Source organism: Fulvia fulva, chromosome 1 (assembly GCF_020509005.1).
Source record: "Fulvia fulva chromosome 1, complete sequence".
Taxonomy (NCBI): Eukaryota; Fungi; Ascomycota; class Dothideomycetes; order Mycosphaerellales; family Mycosphaerellaceae; genus Fulvia; species Fulvia fulva.
The window spans coordinates 6645931-6662172 of record NC_063012.1 but is presented as its reverse complement, the minus strand read 5'-3'; the positions used below and the strand labels follow the sequence as shown (position 1 = coordinate 6662172).

The 16242-nt window shown below is 54.1% G+C and overlaps 6 protein-coding genes across 6 annotated transcripts; 4 read left to right on the top strand and 2 right to left on the bottom strand.

Annotated features, from left to right (window-relative positions):
* Positions 1–117: 117 nt before the first annotated feature.
* CLAFUR5_01256 (Putative sterigmatocystin biosynthesis monooxygenase stcW) lies at positions 118–2356 on the bottom strand (the record flags this gene model as incomplete). The annotated part of the gene is made up of 6 exons (XM_047900404.1): positions 118–231; positions 289–1141; positions 1266–1586; positions 1694–2058; positions 2111–2209; positions 2264–2356. 6 exons carry the CDS (start codon positions 2354–2356, stop codon positions 118–120), a joined length of 1845 nt encoding a protein of 614 aa, XP_047755900.1.
* Positions 2357–2654: 298 nt separating this feature from the next.
* Positions 2655–3428, top strand: CLAFUR5_01255 (Alpha N-terminal protein methyltransferase 1; the record flags this gene model as incomplete). The annotated part of the gene is made up of 1 exon (XM_047900403.1): positions 2655–3428. The coding sequence occupies one exon, from the start codon at positions 2655–2657 to the stop codon at positions 3426–3428; it is 774 nt and encodes a 257-aa protein (XP_047755899.1).
* A 2006-nt stretch (positions 3429–5434) lies between these two features.
* CLAFUR5_01254 (uncharacterized protein) lies at positions 5435–8062 on the top strand (the record flags this gene model as incomplete). Its single annotated transcript, XM_047900402.1, has 1 exon — positions 5435–8062. The coding sequence occupies one exon, from the start codon at positions 5435–5437 to the stop codon at positions 8060–8062; it is 2628 nt and encodes an 875-aa protein (XP_047755898.1).
* Positions 8063–8791: 729 nt separating this feature from the next.
* CLAFUR5_01253 (uncharacterized protein) lies at positions 8792–9463 on the top strand (the record flags this gene model as incomplete). The annotated part of the gene is made up of 2 exons (XM_047900401.1): positions 8792–9050; positions 9105–9463. 2 exons carry the CDS (start codon positions 8792–8794, stop codon positions 9461–9463), a joined length of 618 nt encoding a protein of 205 aa, XP_047755897.1.
* A 418-nt stretch (positions 9464–9881) lies between these two features.
* CLAFUR5_01252 (tRNA 2'-phosphotransferase 1) lies at positions 9882–10685 on the top strand (the record flags this gene model as incomplete). Its single annotated transcript, XM_047900400.1, has 1 exon — positions 9882–10685. The coding sequence occupies one exon, from the start codon at positions 9882–9884 to the stop codon at positions 10683–10685; it is 804 nt and encodes a 267-aa protein (XP_047755896.1).
* Positions 10686–10854: 169 nt separating this feature from the next.
* Positions 10855–15784, bottom strand: CLAFUR5_01251 (AP-1 complex subunit gamma-1; the record flags this gene model as incomplete). Its single annotated transcript, XM_047900399.1, has 11 exons — positions 10855–10953; positions 11005–13318; positions 13375–13490; positions 14191–14426; positions 14485–14683; positions 14740–14887; positions 14942–14983; positions 15042–15179; positions 15247–15284; positions 15339–15665; positions 15713–15784. 11 exons carry the CDS (start codon positions 15782–15784, stop codon positions 10855–10857), a joined length of 3729 nt encoding a protein of 1242 aa, XP_047755895.1.
* Between the last annotated feature and the right edge of the window lie 458 nt (positions 15785–16242).

Sequence of the window (16242 nt, the reverse complement as noted above, 5' to 3'; positions counted from 1 at the left end):
AGAGAGCTCCACGTCTCTATGCTACTACTTTGTGAGGTACCATGCCAGATCTGCTTCTGGATCATATTCCCGCTTCGTTCTGCCGTTACCCATGAACCTGAACCTGTTCTTTGTCCTCTACTTTATCTCGAAATCTTCCGGTCGTATGTGTTCGATCATGTCATGGTAGGAGATCACACTGCCTGCCCATACTGCAGTCACCTTCCCATCCTTGCGGTGATTCTTGTACCACTGCGGACGAATGTCAGCGAGCATATCAGGAAAGTGGGAAAAGTAAGAGCAACGTACACTATGGCATCCACCACTCCAGGCTAGGGTCTGCATAATCTCATCACTGTACGTGTTGAACTCCTCCAGTACCTCCTGCTTTACATCTACGGATTTGATATCTTCATCTGCAATCTTCTTGATCCATTGGCAGATGTAATCAGCACTCCAGCTGAGACCGGCCATCAAAGAACCGTGGCCTACTGGCGCGTTGGGGCCGCTAAACGTGAAGAAGTTTGGAAAAGAGTGGGCGCAGAGTGATAAGTATGACATGGGTTCTTTCTCCCAGTATTGGGAGAGTGTAACGCCATCTCGGCCGATCAAGGGGAAAGGAGGACGCTGAGAGACGTCGAAGCCAGTGGCGCAGACAATCGCATCGACTTCATGGAGAGTACCGTCCGTAGTGCGGATTCCTGTGACTTCGATGTGGTCTATTGGGTCTGTCACGAGTGAGACGTTGTCTCTTTGGAAGGCCTCGAGGTATCCGGGGCCTGGAGTCGCACGACGGCACCCGACTTCGTAGTCTGGTGTGAGCTTAGCGGCAAGGTCCTCGTCGTTGCCTAGCTTCTCTTTCATTTGGTTGGTAGTTATCTTTCGGCCTGCTTCTTGTGCTTCGGAGTGTTTGACGAACATGTCGAAGGAACGATTGGAGCCTGCTTGAATCTTCTTGCGGTATTCTTTCAGGGCCGAGGGATCTTCGCGAAACTTGCGCTTTTCTTCCTCGCTGTGAACGTACTGTGTTTGGCCGCCTATTATACCAGACCCCAGGCCGGCGGTAATATATGTCGGATTTCGAATAAAGTTTGTTAGGTGTGTTGCTTTTTCGACGATTTGCGGTATGATTTGAATTGCAGAGCTTCCGTTGCCAATCACTCTGCAGGCGAAATGTTAGCCATACTCGAGATCAATTTGTCAATGTCCCAGGAGAAAGCGCGTGGGAAGAGGTCAAGCGCAAGCACATGCCGATCAGACAATGCCTCCCGCATTTCAGCACTCACCCGATCTTCTTGTTCGTCGAGTCGAAAGCAGTATCCCAAGCAGCAGAGTGCATTAAAGTCCCACTGAAGGTGCCCACCCCAGGTATGCTCGGCCACCGCCATTTCGAAAGGAAGCCTACCGCAGACACGAAGATGTCACAAGCATCTTCAACAGGTCCGTTCTTGGTGTCCATTGTAAGATGCCACTTGCCCTCGTCTTCGTTCCACTGAGCCTCGGAAACTCTATGGCCACACTTGACGTCTCTGGCAAGATCCCACTTCGCCACAGCGTTCTTGAAGTACTCCAGAATCTCTTCCCCACTTGCGTAAAAAGCTGACCACCTAAGCAGAAGGGCGTTAGCCATACTCGAACACCAGGTGGCAGTGTCGGAAGATGCTGCACGTATGTTCTAGACGGACGATGCATTGTGCCCTCCACATTCACTCACGAAGGATTCGGTTCGAACGGGAAAGTATAGATGTGGGCAGGCACATCACAAGCAACTCCTGGATACGTGTTGACAAGCCAAGTGCCCCCCAGATCTTCGTTCGCTTCATAGAAGACAAGCTCCGTAAAGTCGCCTAGAGACTCCTGCCACTCGTGGTAGATCTTGTAGGCCAAATTCATAGCACTAATTCCAGCTCCAATGCATGCTATTCGAAGCTTTCTCGTAGGTGTCCTCATGGGCTTCTTGTACAACGGTATCCAGCTCTTGTGCAGCGGCTCGCCATATCGCTCAAGAGGCTGAGGCGTCGGCCCGTTGGCATCGTCAGCATTGCCGTTCACGATCAGGGTTGGGTCCTTGTTCATCATCTTTCTGTTTGTAAGCCATAGCAGCCTTGAGTTGAGTAGAGAACGGACCGACCTCCTCCAGCGTCCGAGGCGCCGAATTGTGAAAGCCGGCCATATCTGAGGCAGCTTGTAGTTGCAGTGCTAAGAAATGTATTGAGAAACGGTAAACGGACTTGAGGAACACATCAGCGTGCCAAATTGGCAGATAAGAGACTACATAGCATGCCTCTCGCTTGTTCAACGACCAGCACGCCGGACCATAGAGATGGACGGGTTGTAGTTGCCGGCAGGTGAGGGGGTGTTGTCTTCGAGCTGTCATCGGCCTCTACTGAGCTTGCACTCATACTGCCTCGTAGCTCGGTGGCCATTGAAGCGAGCAAGACGCAAGACGCAAGACGTGAGACGCAATGGATTGGTCTTGCGATGGACTCAGGTCGTTGCGATGGACTTGAGGAAAAGGAAGTTGCGATCTGATGTGTGTGAGGTGAGATAGACTACATGTGGCCCGCTCGGCTGAACGCTGAACCGTAGACTAAACGAGGGATGTGGGATCTGCAGGTGTGCTTGGATCTGGATCTGTCCTCCAAAAATTAAGTGCATTGAGTGGGACAAACACCATGCCGAACTCTCCAAAACGCAAGGCCGACGCCGACGAAGACGTGTCAAGTAAGAAGTCTCGCACCAACGAAGAAGCAGGCAACGAGGGACCATCACACTCCAGCGCAACGCCAGATTCGTTGATCAACCACACGGCCGCGATCGCGTATTGGTCAAGCACACCTGCCACTGTCGATGGAGTGCTGGGCGGCTATCCTCAGGTCAGTCGCGTCGATCTGCAAGGCTCGGCAAACTTCCTAGCCAAGCTACGACGACAGTCAAAGACCTACCCATTGAGCGCTGGCAAATTGCAACGAGTAGCCGACTGCGGTGCAGGCATTGGCAGGATCACAACAAGCTTCCTGAGCAAGGTTGCAGAGACTGTCGACATTGTGGAGCCTGTGGTCTCCTTCACAGATCAGGTCAAGAATGAGCCTTGTGTTGGACAGGTATACAACGTGGGATTGGAGCAGTGGCATCCAGAGCACCAGTACGATGTGATATGGAACCAATGGTGCGTGGGACAATTGACAGACGCGCAATTGGTTGAGTACCTGCAACACATACAGTCGTACGTCAAACCAGGGGGCTGGATCATCGTTAAAGAGAACCTGAGCAACACCATCCTTGGAGAGGACGTCTACGATGAGACCGACAGCAGCGTTACAAGGACAGACGACAAGTTCAGGAAGCTGTTCGAGGATGCAAAGCTGCGTCTCATCAGCACCGAGCTTCAGAAAGGATTCCCGAAAGACCTTTATCCTGTCCGAGTGTACGCTTTGCAGCCGAAATGATTGCATCTGCTTGCCCTGGACCATCAACCGCGATTGTCTTGATCGCCCCGACAAGCTTACGATTGCTACCGCAACGACATGCTGGACCAATGCACGACACCTATAGCAAAAGAACCATGTTGGCCTATCAGCCGAATCAGTATTGCCGCTCATACATCGCCAGAAGAAGGCCGGCGCAAGTTGACGAGAACGCTGCATTGTATGTATTCGAGCTACCATACTAGCCCCACGGTGCTCTCGTAGTACGCACGTCCAAGTCCCACCACGGGTCTGTCCAAGCAACGATGATGGCGCCGGCGCCCTCTAGAATATCTTGCGAATAAGACTGCGTCGTTGTCGTGAGCCTGTTGGAAAAGCTAACTCAGTGCTGCTGGACTGACGCTCCAAGGACAGTTCGCCGGGTCGACCTTGCAAGAAAACAAAGCGTTGCGGTGCCGTCGATAATCACCTGTTCTCACAGATCCGACCTACCGGGTGCGCTCTAGAGCGGGAGCTGTTGAGGTCAAAACGAGGTCACTTTCGTACCATCGTCCCGTTGCGCTGCTCGAAGTGTACCTGGTTGCAGGCATGTCGAAGAGGGCCCAAGATTTGCGCAGCGGTTTACAGCGGGGACAATGCACGACTGTTGCATGTTTGTCACAGCCCTGCGGTCTGGCCACTTGAGATGTCGCTCATCGATGTCGACTCTGAACTCGCTGCGTGCACGGAGTCAAGTTTGTCGACTGCAGGGTACCGGTGGACGGTCTAGTGATCTGAACTTTAGGTGTGGCGCCGCATCTACCAACGTGATACATACCATGAAGCTGGGGCCTTGACGCGCCGGCACATCTTACACGGATCAAGACGAAAATCTTCATGAGACGAGGCTGATAGTTCGATCCACAACACGCCATGAAGATGCAAGCACATGGCGCGCGCGGGACGGATCTAGGTTTCATGCCAGGCGGGTATAAGGTCCGCAAGGCTCGAGTCGATCACGCCGAGCTGGTAGTAACTCCAGGGGAGAGTGCTAGAATGCTGCAGCGAGATCGAAGGGACCCTCTATACTTCCCCGAGCACCACTTCGCCGCCCCGAGCCCTAGCATATGCCGACTAATTTGATTGAACTTCAATGCACATTGCACCTCGAAGACCTCTAGCATCTATCTTTCCAGCCGGCAACGAGTGGGAGGGGGGGCCCTCACGAGGAGGCAGGGGTAGGGGCCCCGCCGATGTGCCCTCCCCGAGGCGCAACGGCGACGTGCAAGATAGTCGACATTGATTGAAATTTGATTGAGATTTGATTGACAAGTGGTGCTCGGGGAAGTATCGAGGCGAAGGGACATGCCTACGTGAGGCTCCCGTATACGACTCTACGAAATTGTGTGAAAGTCAGCATCCTCGCTCTGGTTGTGATAGGAGTCTGCCATGATCGCTGTCGTTTGTGAATGAGAGGCATGTCCCGGACCGCAGCGGCCGTCATGTCATTGTCAGCAGACGCGCAAGGAGGGAAGACTTCGGTCAGCGTTGCAGAATCGATGAGGAACTGTGGTCTGCCGGCCGGCCGGCCTGATGGTGGCGCTGGTCCCTCTCGCACTGTCGCTCCAAGTGCCGCCAGAACGGCCATGATTTGATGATTGCAATAATTGCGTAGATGTGATTTGCACTTTTCTATTGCTCAGCTCTGAAGGACAAGGGTAGCAAGTTGGATGCTGAAGAGCAAACGATGTTTGGCGCGGTCTGTGATGGTCCCGCAAGCCAAACCCGGTCTTTCGCTATCACTTCCATGACTCTGGCCATCTGCGGTACCTGGTGGCCCTGACCAAGTCATCATGAGGCTAGCCCAGCCCAGCTAACTTTGAGCTGGATGCAAGGTACAAGTAATGAAGGACATCCGGCGCGGAGCCTGTGCAGTAAGGGTCCGCGAGTTTGGAGGAGCATATAGATTGAATGTACGAGCACTCGGCGCGAGGCCACCTCCGTCCCATCGTCCCCCACTTGAGGCGCTGTGTGGTTGATGCGGGAGGATGTCGTCAAGCGATGAAGCGGACCTGTTCTTCGACGCCCGAGATGAGGAGAGCGAGACGTTAGGAGAGTGGCAGTGGCCTAAACGCACGTTTCATGAAGACAGCCAATCATCACCCGCAGCCGGTGGAGATCAGCATGAGCAGCAGCAGCAGCAACAACAGCTCCCTTCTGCGTCGCGGTCGCGTCGAGCAGACACGGTATCGGTGCGAAGACGAACTTCGCCTCCTCAGACTGACGTGCCGCCGACTCCTGCGATCCCAGCCAAGTATCTGAAAGACCGCAGGTTTGGACGGCCTGCGTCGGCGGGATCGCAAGCGCGTGTTCCCCTGCACGCTGCAGCTGCAGGTAATGTTGACGAGAGCAATCCGCCTCCTGCATTGGGCTCTGAACGACACCCGTCAACATCACCAGCAGCAGGAGTAGCAGCAGGAGTAGCAGCAGAGATAGGAACAGGAGCCTCGCTCTCATTAGCACCACTACAGTTGAGCAGCAGCACCACGACCTCGACGACGACGACGACGCGAGCAAAGCGCAACAGCAACAGCAACAGCAACAGCGACAGCAACAGCAACAGCAACAGCAACAGCAGCAGCACCGCCAACAATGCTCATGCGATACCCTCCGCGACGCCCAACCTGAAGCCCGCCGTCTGCAATAGCACATCTCACGCGATCACGGAGAAACAGCGGGCTGCGTCGATTCCCGCTACGCGCATTGCCCAGGTGCACGTGCGTACCTTGTCGAAGCTGGAGACTCGCGCACCGTCGCGCGAGAGGCGCAAAATAACGACCATGTCGCGCATTGGCAGGAGCAGGAACGGAGATTTGTTTCTCCAAGTGGCCGCAGAGAACGACTCGGACGACAACGTGGTCTCAGACGACGAGCTTGGCCAGCGTCTAAGGTCCTCCAGTCGCGCATCCTACTCAGGCAAGCGCAGGTCTCTGCCTGCCGATATCTTGGTAAACAACGCGAGCGACCGCCGTCCGAGCACCAGCGGCCACCTCTACTCGCGGCCCTCCTCGCGCCTGCACACCACCAGACCCTCGACCGACCTGCAACGCCACATGGACCAGTACAAGAGTCCCACCAACTGCACCACCTTCGCCTTTGCCGACAACGCCTCCGTATCTGCCCAGTCCAACTCGGGCCGCTCGCGTCGCTACTCCGTGCTTCCCGACCGGTCGCCAGCGTCGCCATCGCGACTGCGCGAGCGTCTGCAGTCTCCAGAGCTACCCAGCTACGGCCGCCGCCGCCCCTCGTTCGGCACCACCGTTGCACCGAGCAGAACCATGGAGTCCTTCGAAGAGGAGGCTCCAGTAGACGAGTCAGACCAGAAGCAGGCCGATTCCACCTCCAACGAGTCCCAGCCTGCAGAGACAGTGTGGGACGAGCTGGACGACTTGAAATCACGCATCAAGAGTCTGGAGTCCAATGGCCAAGCTCCTACCTCGAGCGCTGCAGCGTCTGGAGACTCTAGCGAGAGACCACGGACTGCCACCACAGCTCCTACCACCATCGATTCTTCGCCCAAAAACGTGCGGAAGCCCCAATCAGAGAGCAAGAAAGCCACACCCACGCCGCCTGAGACGGCGTCGACTGCCAAAACGATTTCTGACATCCATCCACCACTACACACTGCTTTAGAGAAGGCCAGACTATTGCTGAACGCGAGCCTAATGCGAACGCTGGACGCGACTGCGTCTGACGCTTTGCAGCTGGCTGCCATCACTAGCAGTGCTGGGCCTCAAGGTACCAACTACTCTGCTGCCTCGATCATCAACGGCCTCACGGTGTCTGATCGGCACGTCAGACGGAAGGTCGACAACATGTGTCGCAACCTTACCGAACTATGTCTGGCATTGTGCGAAGGCAAACATGAGGCGCCATCCATTCTGGCATCCCCAGCCCCAATTATCGAAACTCCCAGCCAGAACTCCCCTCTGACTAGATACTCTTCTGGCTCCATGGCCCAGCGAAGCAGCAGTGTCGGCCGTCCAATGAGCCGATTAGAAGCCAGGAAAAGCAGCATCCTCGGTGGTAATTCGCTCGCATACGCTGAGAACATCAGCCCACGTGGTAGCGTGGGAGACATCTCTTCCGGGGATCAGGAACCAGTGCAGAATCCTGCGTACTTGCAGCAGCCGCGTCGTATCAGTAGAGCGCCAAGTAGTGTGTTCAGCAACCGTCACAGACAGGACGACGTCAGCGGTGACGAGGATGCCAACAATTTCCGACCACCTTCTCGCGCTATGACGGACGTTGGGGCCATGCGCAGCAAATCCCGCGTCACGGATGAAGACAGGTCACCAGCGACACAGAGAAGACCCAGTCTACGAGAGGCGCTCGCCAGCAAGACCAATGCAGCGTCATTTGAGCGAAATCGCGAATCCTCACGTATAGCTTCAGCTGGTTCTGGAGGGCGCCGTCGCAGGTTCTTCGATGTTGAATCCACACCACCCGTCCCGGAGGAAGAAGCTGGCCCTTCAGAATACCACACCCCTTCACAGCCAAGACGACGCATTACTTCACTCGGTCACTACAACACCGATCAGTACAGTTCTCGAAAATCCGAAGCGCCTGGTAGAACAACAAGCTTGAACCAGAGACGCCATGTCATTGTCGAATAGGTTTCGATGGAGTCAATGGACTTATTGGTGGATTCACGCATATCTGCGAGGCGTTACTCGTACTCACGGCGCATTGAGAGATGACATTGTTTTACTGTCGGATGATACACCTCCAAGGCGATTTATACATGCTTTCACGGCGAAACGGGTTATGGTTTCATGCATAACGGTATGTACACTACAGAGTGGGCGACCTCACGGTACACCAAGCTTTCATTTGCTTGCAGTCGTAACATGTTACGAGTGCCATGAGGAGGCGTTTTATATATAACATGAATAACTCACTTGTTGAATATGGTAACACAGGTCAGCCCGCAGGCGTCAGGCCAAGTCGCAAAACTTGGAAGAGCTGGAAAGAACGGCTGCGCCACAGGTTTCTGCATGATCTGCGGCAGGGGAGCTGGGAGCCAACCAGGTGCATGACACACAGCAATGCTCTCATATTTGCACCTTGTGACGTAGCATCATGGGCCCGGGTGGGTTGTTGCACATGTGCGGGCATGAGCAGGACAGCAGACGCGTCGCGCCTGGGGTGGTGGTGGCATCATAAACCGGCTTGTGCGGTGCAAGATAACAACGTCTCAGATCACCCTCTTCCATAGTCTGTCCCCCTAGGTTTGGATCCCTACTCACCCGCACCAGGTAGGTGAGGATGAACGCCGATGAAATAGATGTTGCTCCAGCTTACAACGTAGCAGAGACTTCATACAATACAGAATCTTCTACACGATGACAGATCAACTTAAACAAGCCGGCGACAAGGCGCAGAGCACTGCCGGAGCAGGCACAGAGAAGTGGAACGCCATGACCGAGGACCAGAAGAAACAGACATACGATTCGCTGCCCGCAGATCAGAAGAATGGAAAGTCGTACTACGAATGGATCAGTGAAGGGTATCAGCATCAAAAGGAGAATTGGATGCCGTGGATCGAGGACGTATACCTCAAGTGGTTCACGAACGACAACAAGGCAAGCTATGCCACGAAAGGTATGAAGCGCTGACTCTGTTTTGAATCCACGTAGTGACCAAATCACCGCGCAGACACTCTTAACAAATCGAAGATCACCGGCATCGAGCAGGTCGATACTCTGCAGGACGGCGTCAACAATGCAGTCGGTCAGCAATTTGGCAAAGGAGGAATCCTGCAGCCAGTGGGCGACACTTTCTCGAAGGAAGGTATCAATCGAGCTGAGCGCAAAGGGAAGGACAGCGATGGCTCGTATGGGGGTGCAGCTTCGTCTGTGACTGATCCTGTCGTCAACAATGTGCAGGCTGGCGGACAGGCTGTTGCTGGTGGTGCTCAGAGTGCCGGAAGCTCGGTATTGTCGGGAGCTAAGAGCGCTGGCGGCTATGTTGGTGGTATGTTGGGTGGTGGTAAGAAGGATGGTGAAGCTCAGTAGCAGCAGGGTTGAGAGTGATGGATGATGATGATGACTGTTACGATAATGGTTGGCCCAGTGCGTTTGACGACACCAGAGACAGGACGGGATTGCAGGATCAGCGACTTCAAGTACATGCTTTTCATCGATCAATTCATAACAAGCACATATGACCTCTCATCATGCACCCCAGTTCTACATCGAGATATACTGTATGTTGAGTGACTGACCTCGCCACTCCTGCCTTGTCTTTGCATGTGAAGCTTCTAAAGCAAAGCCCGCACTTCACCTAAAATTTTGACGTCCAAAGCCAAAAGCACGATACATCTGCAAAGCAACAGATCAACCACCCGCACACCATAATCCCGGACGGCAACATTGCTCATCTGCACTCCGAGTAGCAACGTACTTCCGACTGTCACACTCGCACCTTCTCAAAATGCCAGGCAAAGGTGGCCGCGGACCCCTCGCACGAGACGTCCAAGTCTCCAAAAAGATCGCATGGCTCCTGCGTCACGGCGCCGAAAAAGAAGGCCTCGAACTCGGCCACGGAGGCTTCATCGGTGTATCTGACGTGCTCGCCAACAGGAACCTCAAACCTCTCAAAGTAACCTTTGACGAACTCCGAGCAATCGTGCAGGACAACGACAAACAACGCTTCACAATGGTCCTGGCGTCCTCGCTAGACAGCAACGCAGAGCCGATCGGACAGACTGACTTCACATCGAACAACCCCAAGGACTATCTGATCAGAGCGAACCAGGGTCACAGTCTCAAAGTCGAAAGTGAAGGGCTTCTGCAGCCCATCACCGCGCAAAATTTGCCAGATGCAGCAATACACGGCACAACACATTCAGCATGGCCTCAAATTGTCGCATCAGGAGGTCTGAAACCCATGACCCGGAACCATGTTCATTTTGCTTCAGGACCACCGGCAGGCTTCATATCAATCGTGGACAAGGAGACCACGGAAGAAGCAGCAGCGCCCGTCATCTCTGGCATGCGCAAATCATCGACCATACTCGTCTACCTTGACATCTCGAAAGCGATGGAGGCAGGGATCAAGTTCTGGCTGAGCGACAACGGGGTGATTCTGAGTGAAGGGAATGCCGATGGGATTCTGCCGTTAGAGTACTTCAAGCTGGTGGAGGACAGAACTGGAGAAGGGGTGCTGGTGCAGGATGGCAACGTGGTGAAGGAAGCCCCTGCATCGTGGACGGGGAAGAACAGTGGTAGGAAATGAGCACTGCCCGACAGAACAGGAACGGAAGGCATGAGGCATCAAAGACGGGCCACTCAAACGTGCATCAGACCCCGTTCGGCGATATGATCTGTCCTGTACTGATCGCTATCATGATGCTCGCACGTAACACATCGAACGCTCAGCACAATATCAAAGCCCCCGCCACTCTCTACGTCGGCTCGCTCCAATCCACTTGTTCCGTGATCGGATCACCACCATCTTTAGCATATGTGATCTTCAAACGTAAGCGTAGCTTTGCTGGAGGGGCCTGGCTGGTTATTAGCATCGAATATGTCGCGCGGTATTGCTTACATCTTACTCCTTGGACCCCAGTGATTCGCATTTGTTGCGTGGCTTCTTGTCCACCCTGAAGCTCAGATGAGTTGATGGCCTGCAGCTGTAACTTTTGTGTTTTAGGCACCGCCGCTTGCAAATTTAAGGAGCTTAACGCTACAAAGTCGCTGGTGTTCTGGAATCGAGCGGTGACCTGCACAGCTTGCGCGCTGCGTTGGACGTTGAAGGCAATGAATAGATCGTTCTTGTCGTACGCTGTATGTGCTTGCTGTTGGGGTTGTGCTGTGGCGCCTCCAAACCCACCTAAGATGTCGTTCGAGGCAGCGGAGGAATGTGTACGCTGTGGTGATGATGCTGGCGCTGCTGATGGTTGAGAGCCGAAAAGGTCCATGATCGAATCCATGTTACTCTGTGGTCGCGCTGATCCGTTGGGCGGAGATGCGCTTTGCTGCACTGGTGACGAAACGGAGTCACCACCGCCTAGTATATCAGCGAGCAAATCAGCATTGTTGGCCTGTGAGCCATTCATGACTGCACCTGTGCCAGCCGTTGGGACGCCCGAGTCTCCACCCATTAGGTCGAGAAGCATATCCTGCTCTGTGATCTGACTTGGCTTTTTCTTCGCTGGCAACTTGCTGTGACGTTTCTTGGTCGCCTCGCCAAGGACTCTCTGTTCTTCCCGAATCTCTGGTGGCGGCATCCGTTCCAGGACGCCTCTACGTACTTCATCATAGCCGAACAGGTTGCCGTACTCAACAGAGCGCTGCTGCACTTCGACGTTCAGATCTGCTTGCCGGCTAAGCAATAATCGTCTCAGCCGATCGACCTGAGCCCGGTCTTGTAGGCGCGTAGTCAGCTTGATCGCTGCGGTAATGATGTACTCGGTCACGCTTGTGCCGGAGTAGCTGGAGTTGAGGATGGTCGTGAAAAGTTCCACAATTTCATTCTCTTTGACCTCGCGAACGAGTTCTTCCTCTTCGTAAGAACCGCCTCTAAGGAGTGCGTCACCATACTCGCCAATGACCCAGGCACCAGCGAGATTCAGGCCTTCTTGGCTGATGTCTTCTCTCAAAGCCGCATATAGCTTCTGTGCGCAATAGGTCTGCAGTTCCGGCGTGGTTGCAATCAAGCGGACAAAGGACGACAGTATTTGCTCTTTCACGTAGTTGCCCGCGAGTTTAAGCACACGCAGCATAGTGTCGACATGCCATCGCTTATTTGGTGCGAAGCGATCTGCAGCAATGCCGATCTGAGAAGTCATGACAGGCTTGAACTCGTTGTCTGCCACTTCCAGGAAGGCGAGCAATTCTCTGATGAGGACTCGAATGTTGGACTCGTTGATCAGGGTGAAACTCAAATCCAATGCTCGCCTTCGTATGCTGATATCCGGATCTCGCAAACAATCCAGAATGGTGTTTCGATGCCGTTGCACAGCATTTGGTTCGATGGCAACAACCTTGAGTAAGGTGTTTAGAGCGACGTAGCGGATGTTGTTGTCCCTGTTGGTCAAGAACTTTCCAAGAATGTTAACGCCGAGCACTCTCAGGCCAGAATCGGCTTCAATGTCCAGTATTGTCAGCACGGCTTCGTAGAGGATGGAGTTGCCCACGTTCTTTGAGGCTTCCGTGTTGGTGGCTACCTGGGCCAATATGTCATTGATCTGCTCGCTGGTCTGCGGATCTCCTCTGCCAAGCACCCTCAACAATCGTAATATCTTCACTTGCAAGAAAGGGTCAGTGATTCCAGTGACATCGTGCTCGGGTGCATATCCGGACTGTGAGAGGGCCTTTAGCACCTTGACCAAGCTTGGTGTCAAGGGCCTGAACATCTCTACAACGCCCTGCTCACCGCCTTCTTCCTCGTCGGCTTCGCACATGCTCACGACCAACGTGAGTCCACTGAGCAGCACGCCATGGTTGCGATCGTTCAGCAGGAGGTTGGCCTTGTCGTGGAAGTGCTCCTGCAGGTCTGGGACCTTTCTGCAAATGCGCATCGCACACAATGCTGCCTTCCGCCTGATGTATGGATTCGACGAGGACAGGATGGTCTCGACTTCGGGAAAGAGATCACGGGACATCTCGATCGAGGCGATGTTTCCGAGGGTGCAGAGGGCAAGTCCGACGATGTACTGGTTGCTGTGGTTCAGGTCGTTCTTCAGCGAGTTGGTGACGAGGGTCAGCACCTCCTGGTTCTCGTCCAGCAGCAGCATCGTGCCCAAGTAGCCCAGTCTTTTGTCGGCGAAACGCGGTGAAGCCAGCAGCTTGAGGCACTCGATCTGGCCGAAGTGTGTTCGCTCGCCCAGCGTGAAGAGGTAGAGAAGCTTGGCGACATTGTTGCGTCTGCAGGGCCGGGTGTGAGTATGTGTGCGAGTTTTGCAGCGAGCATGTGTTCCTACCGCAAGTCTGAGTTGTGCGACTCCTCCCTAAAGCTCGCTCTTATGGCCGCGCTCTCCTTCTGCACGACGGCCCGCTCGTCGGCGATGGTTTTGGCGGCGCGCACATTACGGATGAACTGCTTGACTGTGGAGTGTGAGCAACGTCAGCGAATGTGCCCAGAGCAGTTGGCGGGTGAGAGGGTGAGAGGGTGAGAGGGTGAGAGGGTGGTGGGTGGTGAGTGGTGGGTGGTGGGCGGTGGTGGGTGCAAGGCATACGGGAGCTCATTGTGGTGGCGGTCGCGAGGACCCCAGCTCAGTCGCAGTGGTGGATCCAGTCTATCGTCGATCGACCAGCATGTCGTATGTCGTACTATGGCGAGATCAAGTAGTGCAGGCGTGGTGGGCGAACGAGTGGCAGCCTGGCGTGAAGCGGTTGACAATGGAACATTGTCTTGGCTTCCAAGTTCACGTCGAGGCAAGCATTCAGGGTCCAGAACGAAACATCACTGCTGCCACGTCGAGAAGCAGCATCTGACAACACCATACCTTCCTACACCATGACACGAAATTAATTGAAATGAATGCTCACGAGGCGCTCAATGGACACATGATGAGAGGTCGAGTTCCAGTCTCCCACTGATCTAGATTTGACCATGTTCTATCCACAGCGACAACCCGACCTTCAACCGTTCCTTGTTCCCGCTCGCAAGGCACTTCCAATGATGATACTCAGTAACAGCAAGACTTCGAGTTCCTCGCCATCGGCTCCGCTACTATTTCCGCCCGTGATCTGCCACCCTGCTTCTCTGCCTAACCGAACGTAGGTGTCACGGTCACCGTTTGAGCCCACAGCACTGTTGGCGTGACCGTCACCACCGGAACGATGGTGGTAGTCACCGTATTTGAGATTGTGGTCGTCTGCGTAAGTGTACTGAATCTCGTGGTGACGACGGTGGTAGGAACCACGGTGGTGAGTTGCAACGTTGTAGTCTGGCTGATGATGCTCGTGTAGACAATCGTGGTAACGACAGTCGTGGGGATGATCGTAGTCAGCTGCAGGGTAGTCGTGACATCTGTAATGGTCAGTGATCGCTATCAGAGATGTTATGTGACTTTGCAAGAAAGGCTTACCCGGAAGAGTGGTCACGGTGGTGGCAGTGACGGTGATGCTGGAAGTGTAGGTCTGATATCGAGTGGTGATTGAAGTTGCGGTGACTGGGTAGCTTGTGATGACCGTCTGCGTCACCCACTGCACTGACGTGAAGTATATGGTGTTCACGGCTTGAGCATAGGCGTACCGAACAAGAAGAGAAGGAGCTGTCGTGGTAGTCTAGTTCCCAAGTCAGGCACTGGTTTGTTTGTAAGATTGAACAGGTGTCGACTCACTGTCGTGGCACGGTACGTGATTGCAGGGCCTCTGTAGTTGGACAACAGAATAGCGCCAACGAGATTCGATCTTCCACCCCCGGAAAATTGGTTTGCTGCAAGGGCAGTTTTAAGGTAACAGTTCCCAGCTCCCACTCCATTGTTGCCACTGTTGTCTAGAATTCAGTTGATGCTACGTCAACACGGCACGTATGACACTCACCCCAAGTAGGTAAAGGCAAGACAGCCTGGGTAGGTCCACGAGCTGTTGTCAGATCAGTATCAAGCAATGTGTCTCGACTGGGGACCGAGAAGCGTCTTACCAATAGTAGAAGCACTCATGGAAACTGTTCTGCGCTTCGGGTGCCTGTGCACTGTTTTGTAGAGTGTCTTGTCCGCAACTTATGACATATTGCGTGCCGAATGTATCAGTCACGACTTGGCCACTGTCGCGTGGACATCTGCGCCCAGGCTCAGCGTTCCCATAACAAATTGCTGTCTTGGGCTCGTGTATGGACCTGGACCTACTGGAATTGAGAAGGGTTGGGGAATTTGGCGTCGAGGTACTTAGTAAGACGTCAGCCATACTGTGCGTTGACAATAAGAACAGGTCAACTTACCGGTCTTGTGCCGGGTGAGCCCCCCAAGTACTGCAACTTCACAGCACCCACGAAGTCATTTCCCCTACCCTGGAAGAAGGCGGTGGCAGCACGGTTGGTAGATTTGAAATAGCAGTATCCTCTACCTGCTCCATTGACACCGAGCTGTTCTCCACGAAATGTGAAGGCTGCACAGTTCGAGTCCGCCCGGCACGCAGCAAAACATCCGTTCCAGCCGTTTTCCACTATTATATAATTGAAGGAGCTGGGTGGTTGTGTGTCGTCGTAACAGCCGATCATCCATTGCACACCACCGTCGTCGGTCACCGTGCTGCCGTCCACATCAGGCTGTTCCATGTCAGAGAACATTACGATCGAGGTATCGGGCCACTCACGCATCTGAAGCTTTCCGCGAGGGCGGCTGGCAACAGGAAGAACACGCTGCAAAAACTCAATGAGATCCGCATCGTGTTGGCGGATAGAGACGTAGAAGGTCGTAGGTCTACGTCTGAGAAAGTGCCCGCGATGTGACAAACCTTATCTTCGTGCTTTGCCGGGCAGACGGCATGACAGGAATGTCACCATCCCTCGAGCGACGAAATGTGCCGGCACGTTGCTTCGATGGTGCCCTTCAGTCCGATACCTTGGTTCATAGTGCCGAGAAGTGCGGGATACAATTAGCTGGAATGTGTCTGTGGGGCTACAAGAATGCAGAAGGCAAGCAATTCATGATGTGCCGATATATCAGTGCATAGTGATGTCCATAATCAGAACTAGGTGATTGTCACGAGCCGCGCCTGTGCCGCACAGTCTTCCCGCACTCCTCAAGTCCAAGCTGAAGGATTGCCAAAGGAGGGCTTCTTCTCCAGGGTTAGTGTGCAACGCGCCGTGGGACGTAGGCCCTTCTCTGCTGTCGGAGAAGTAC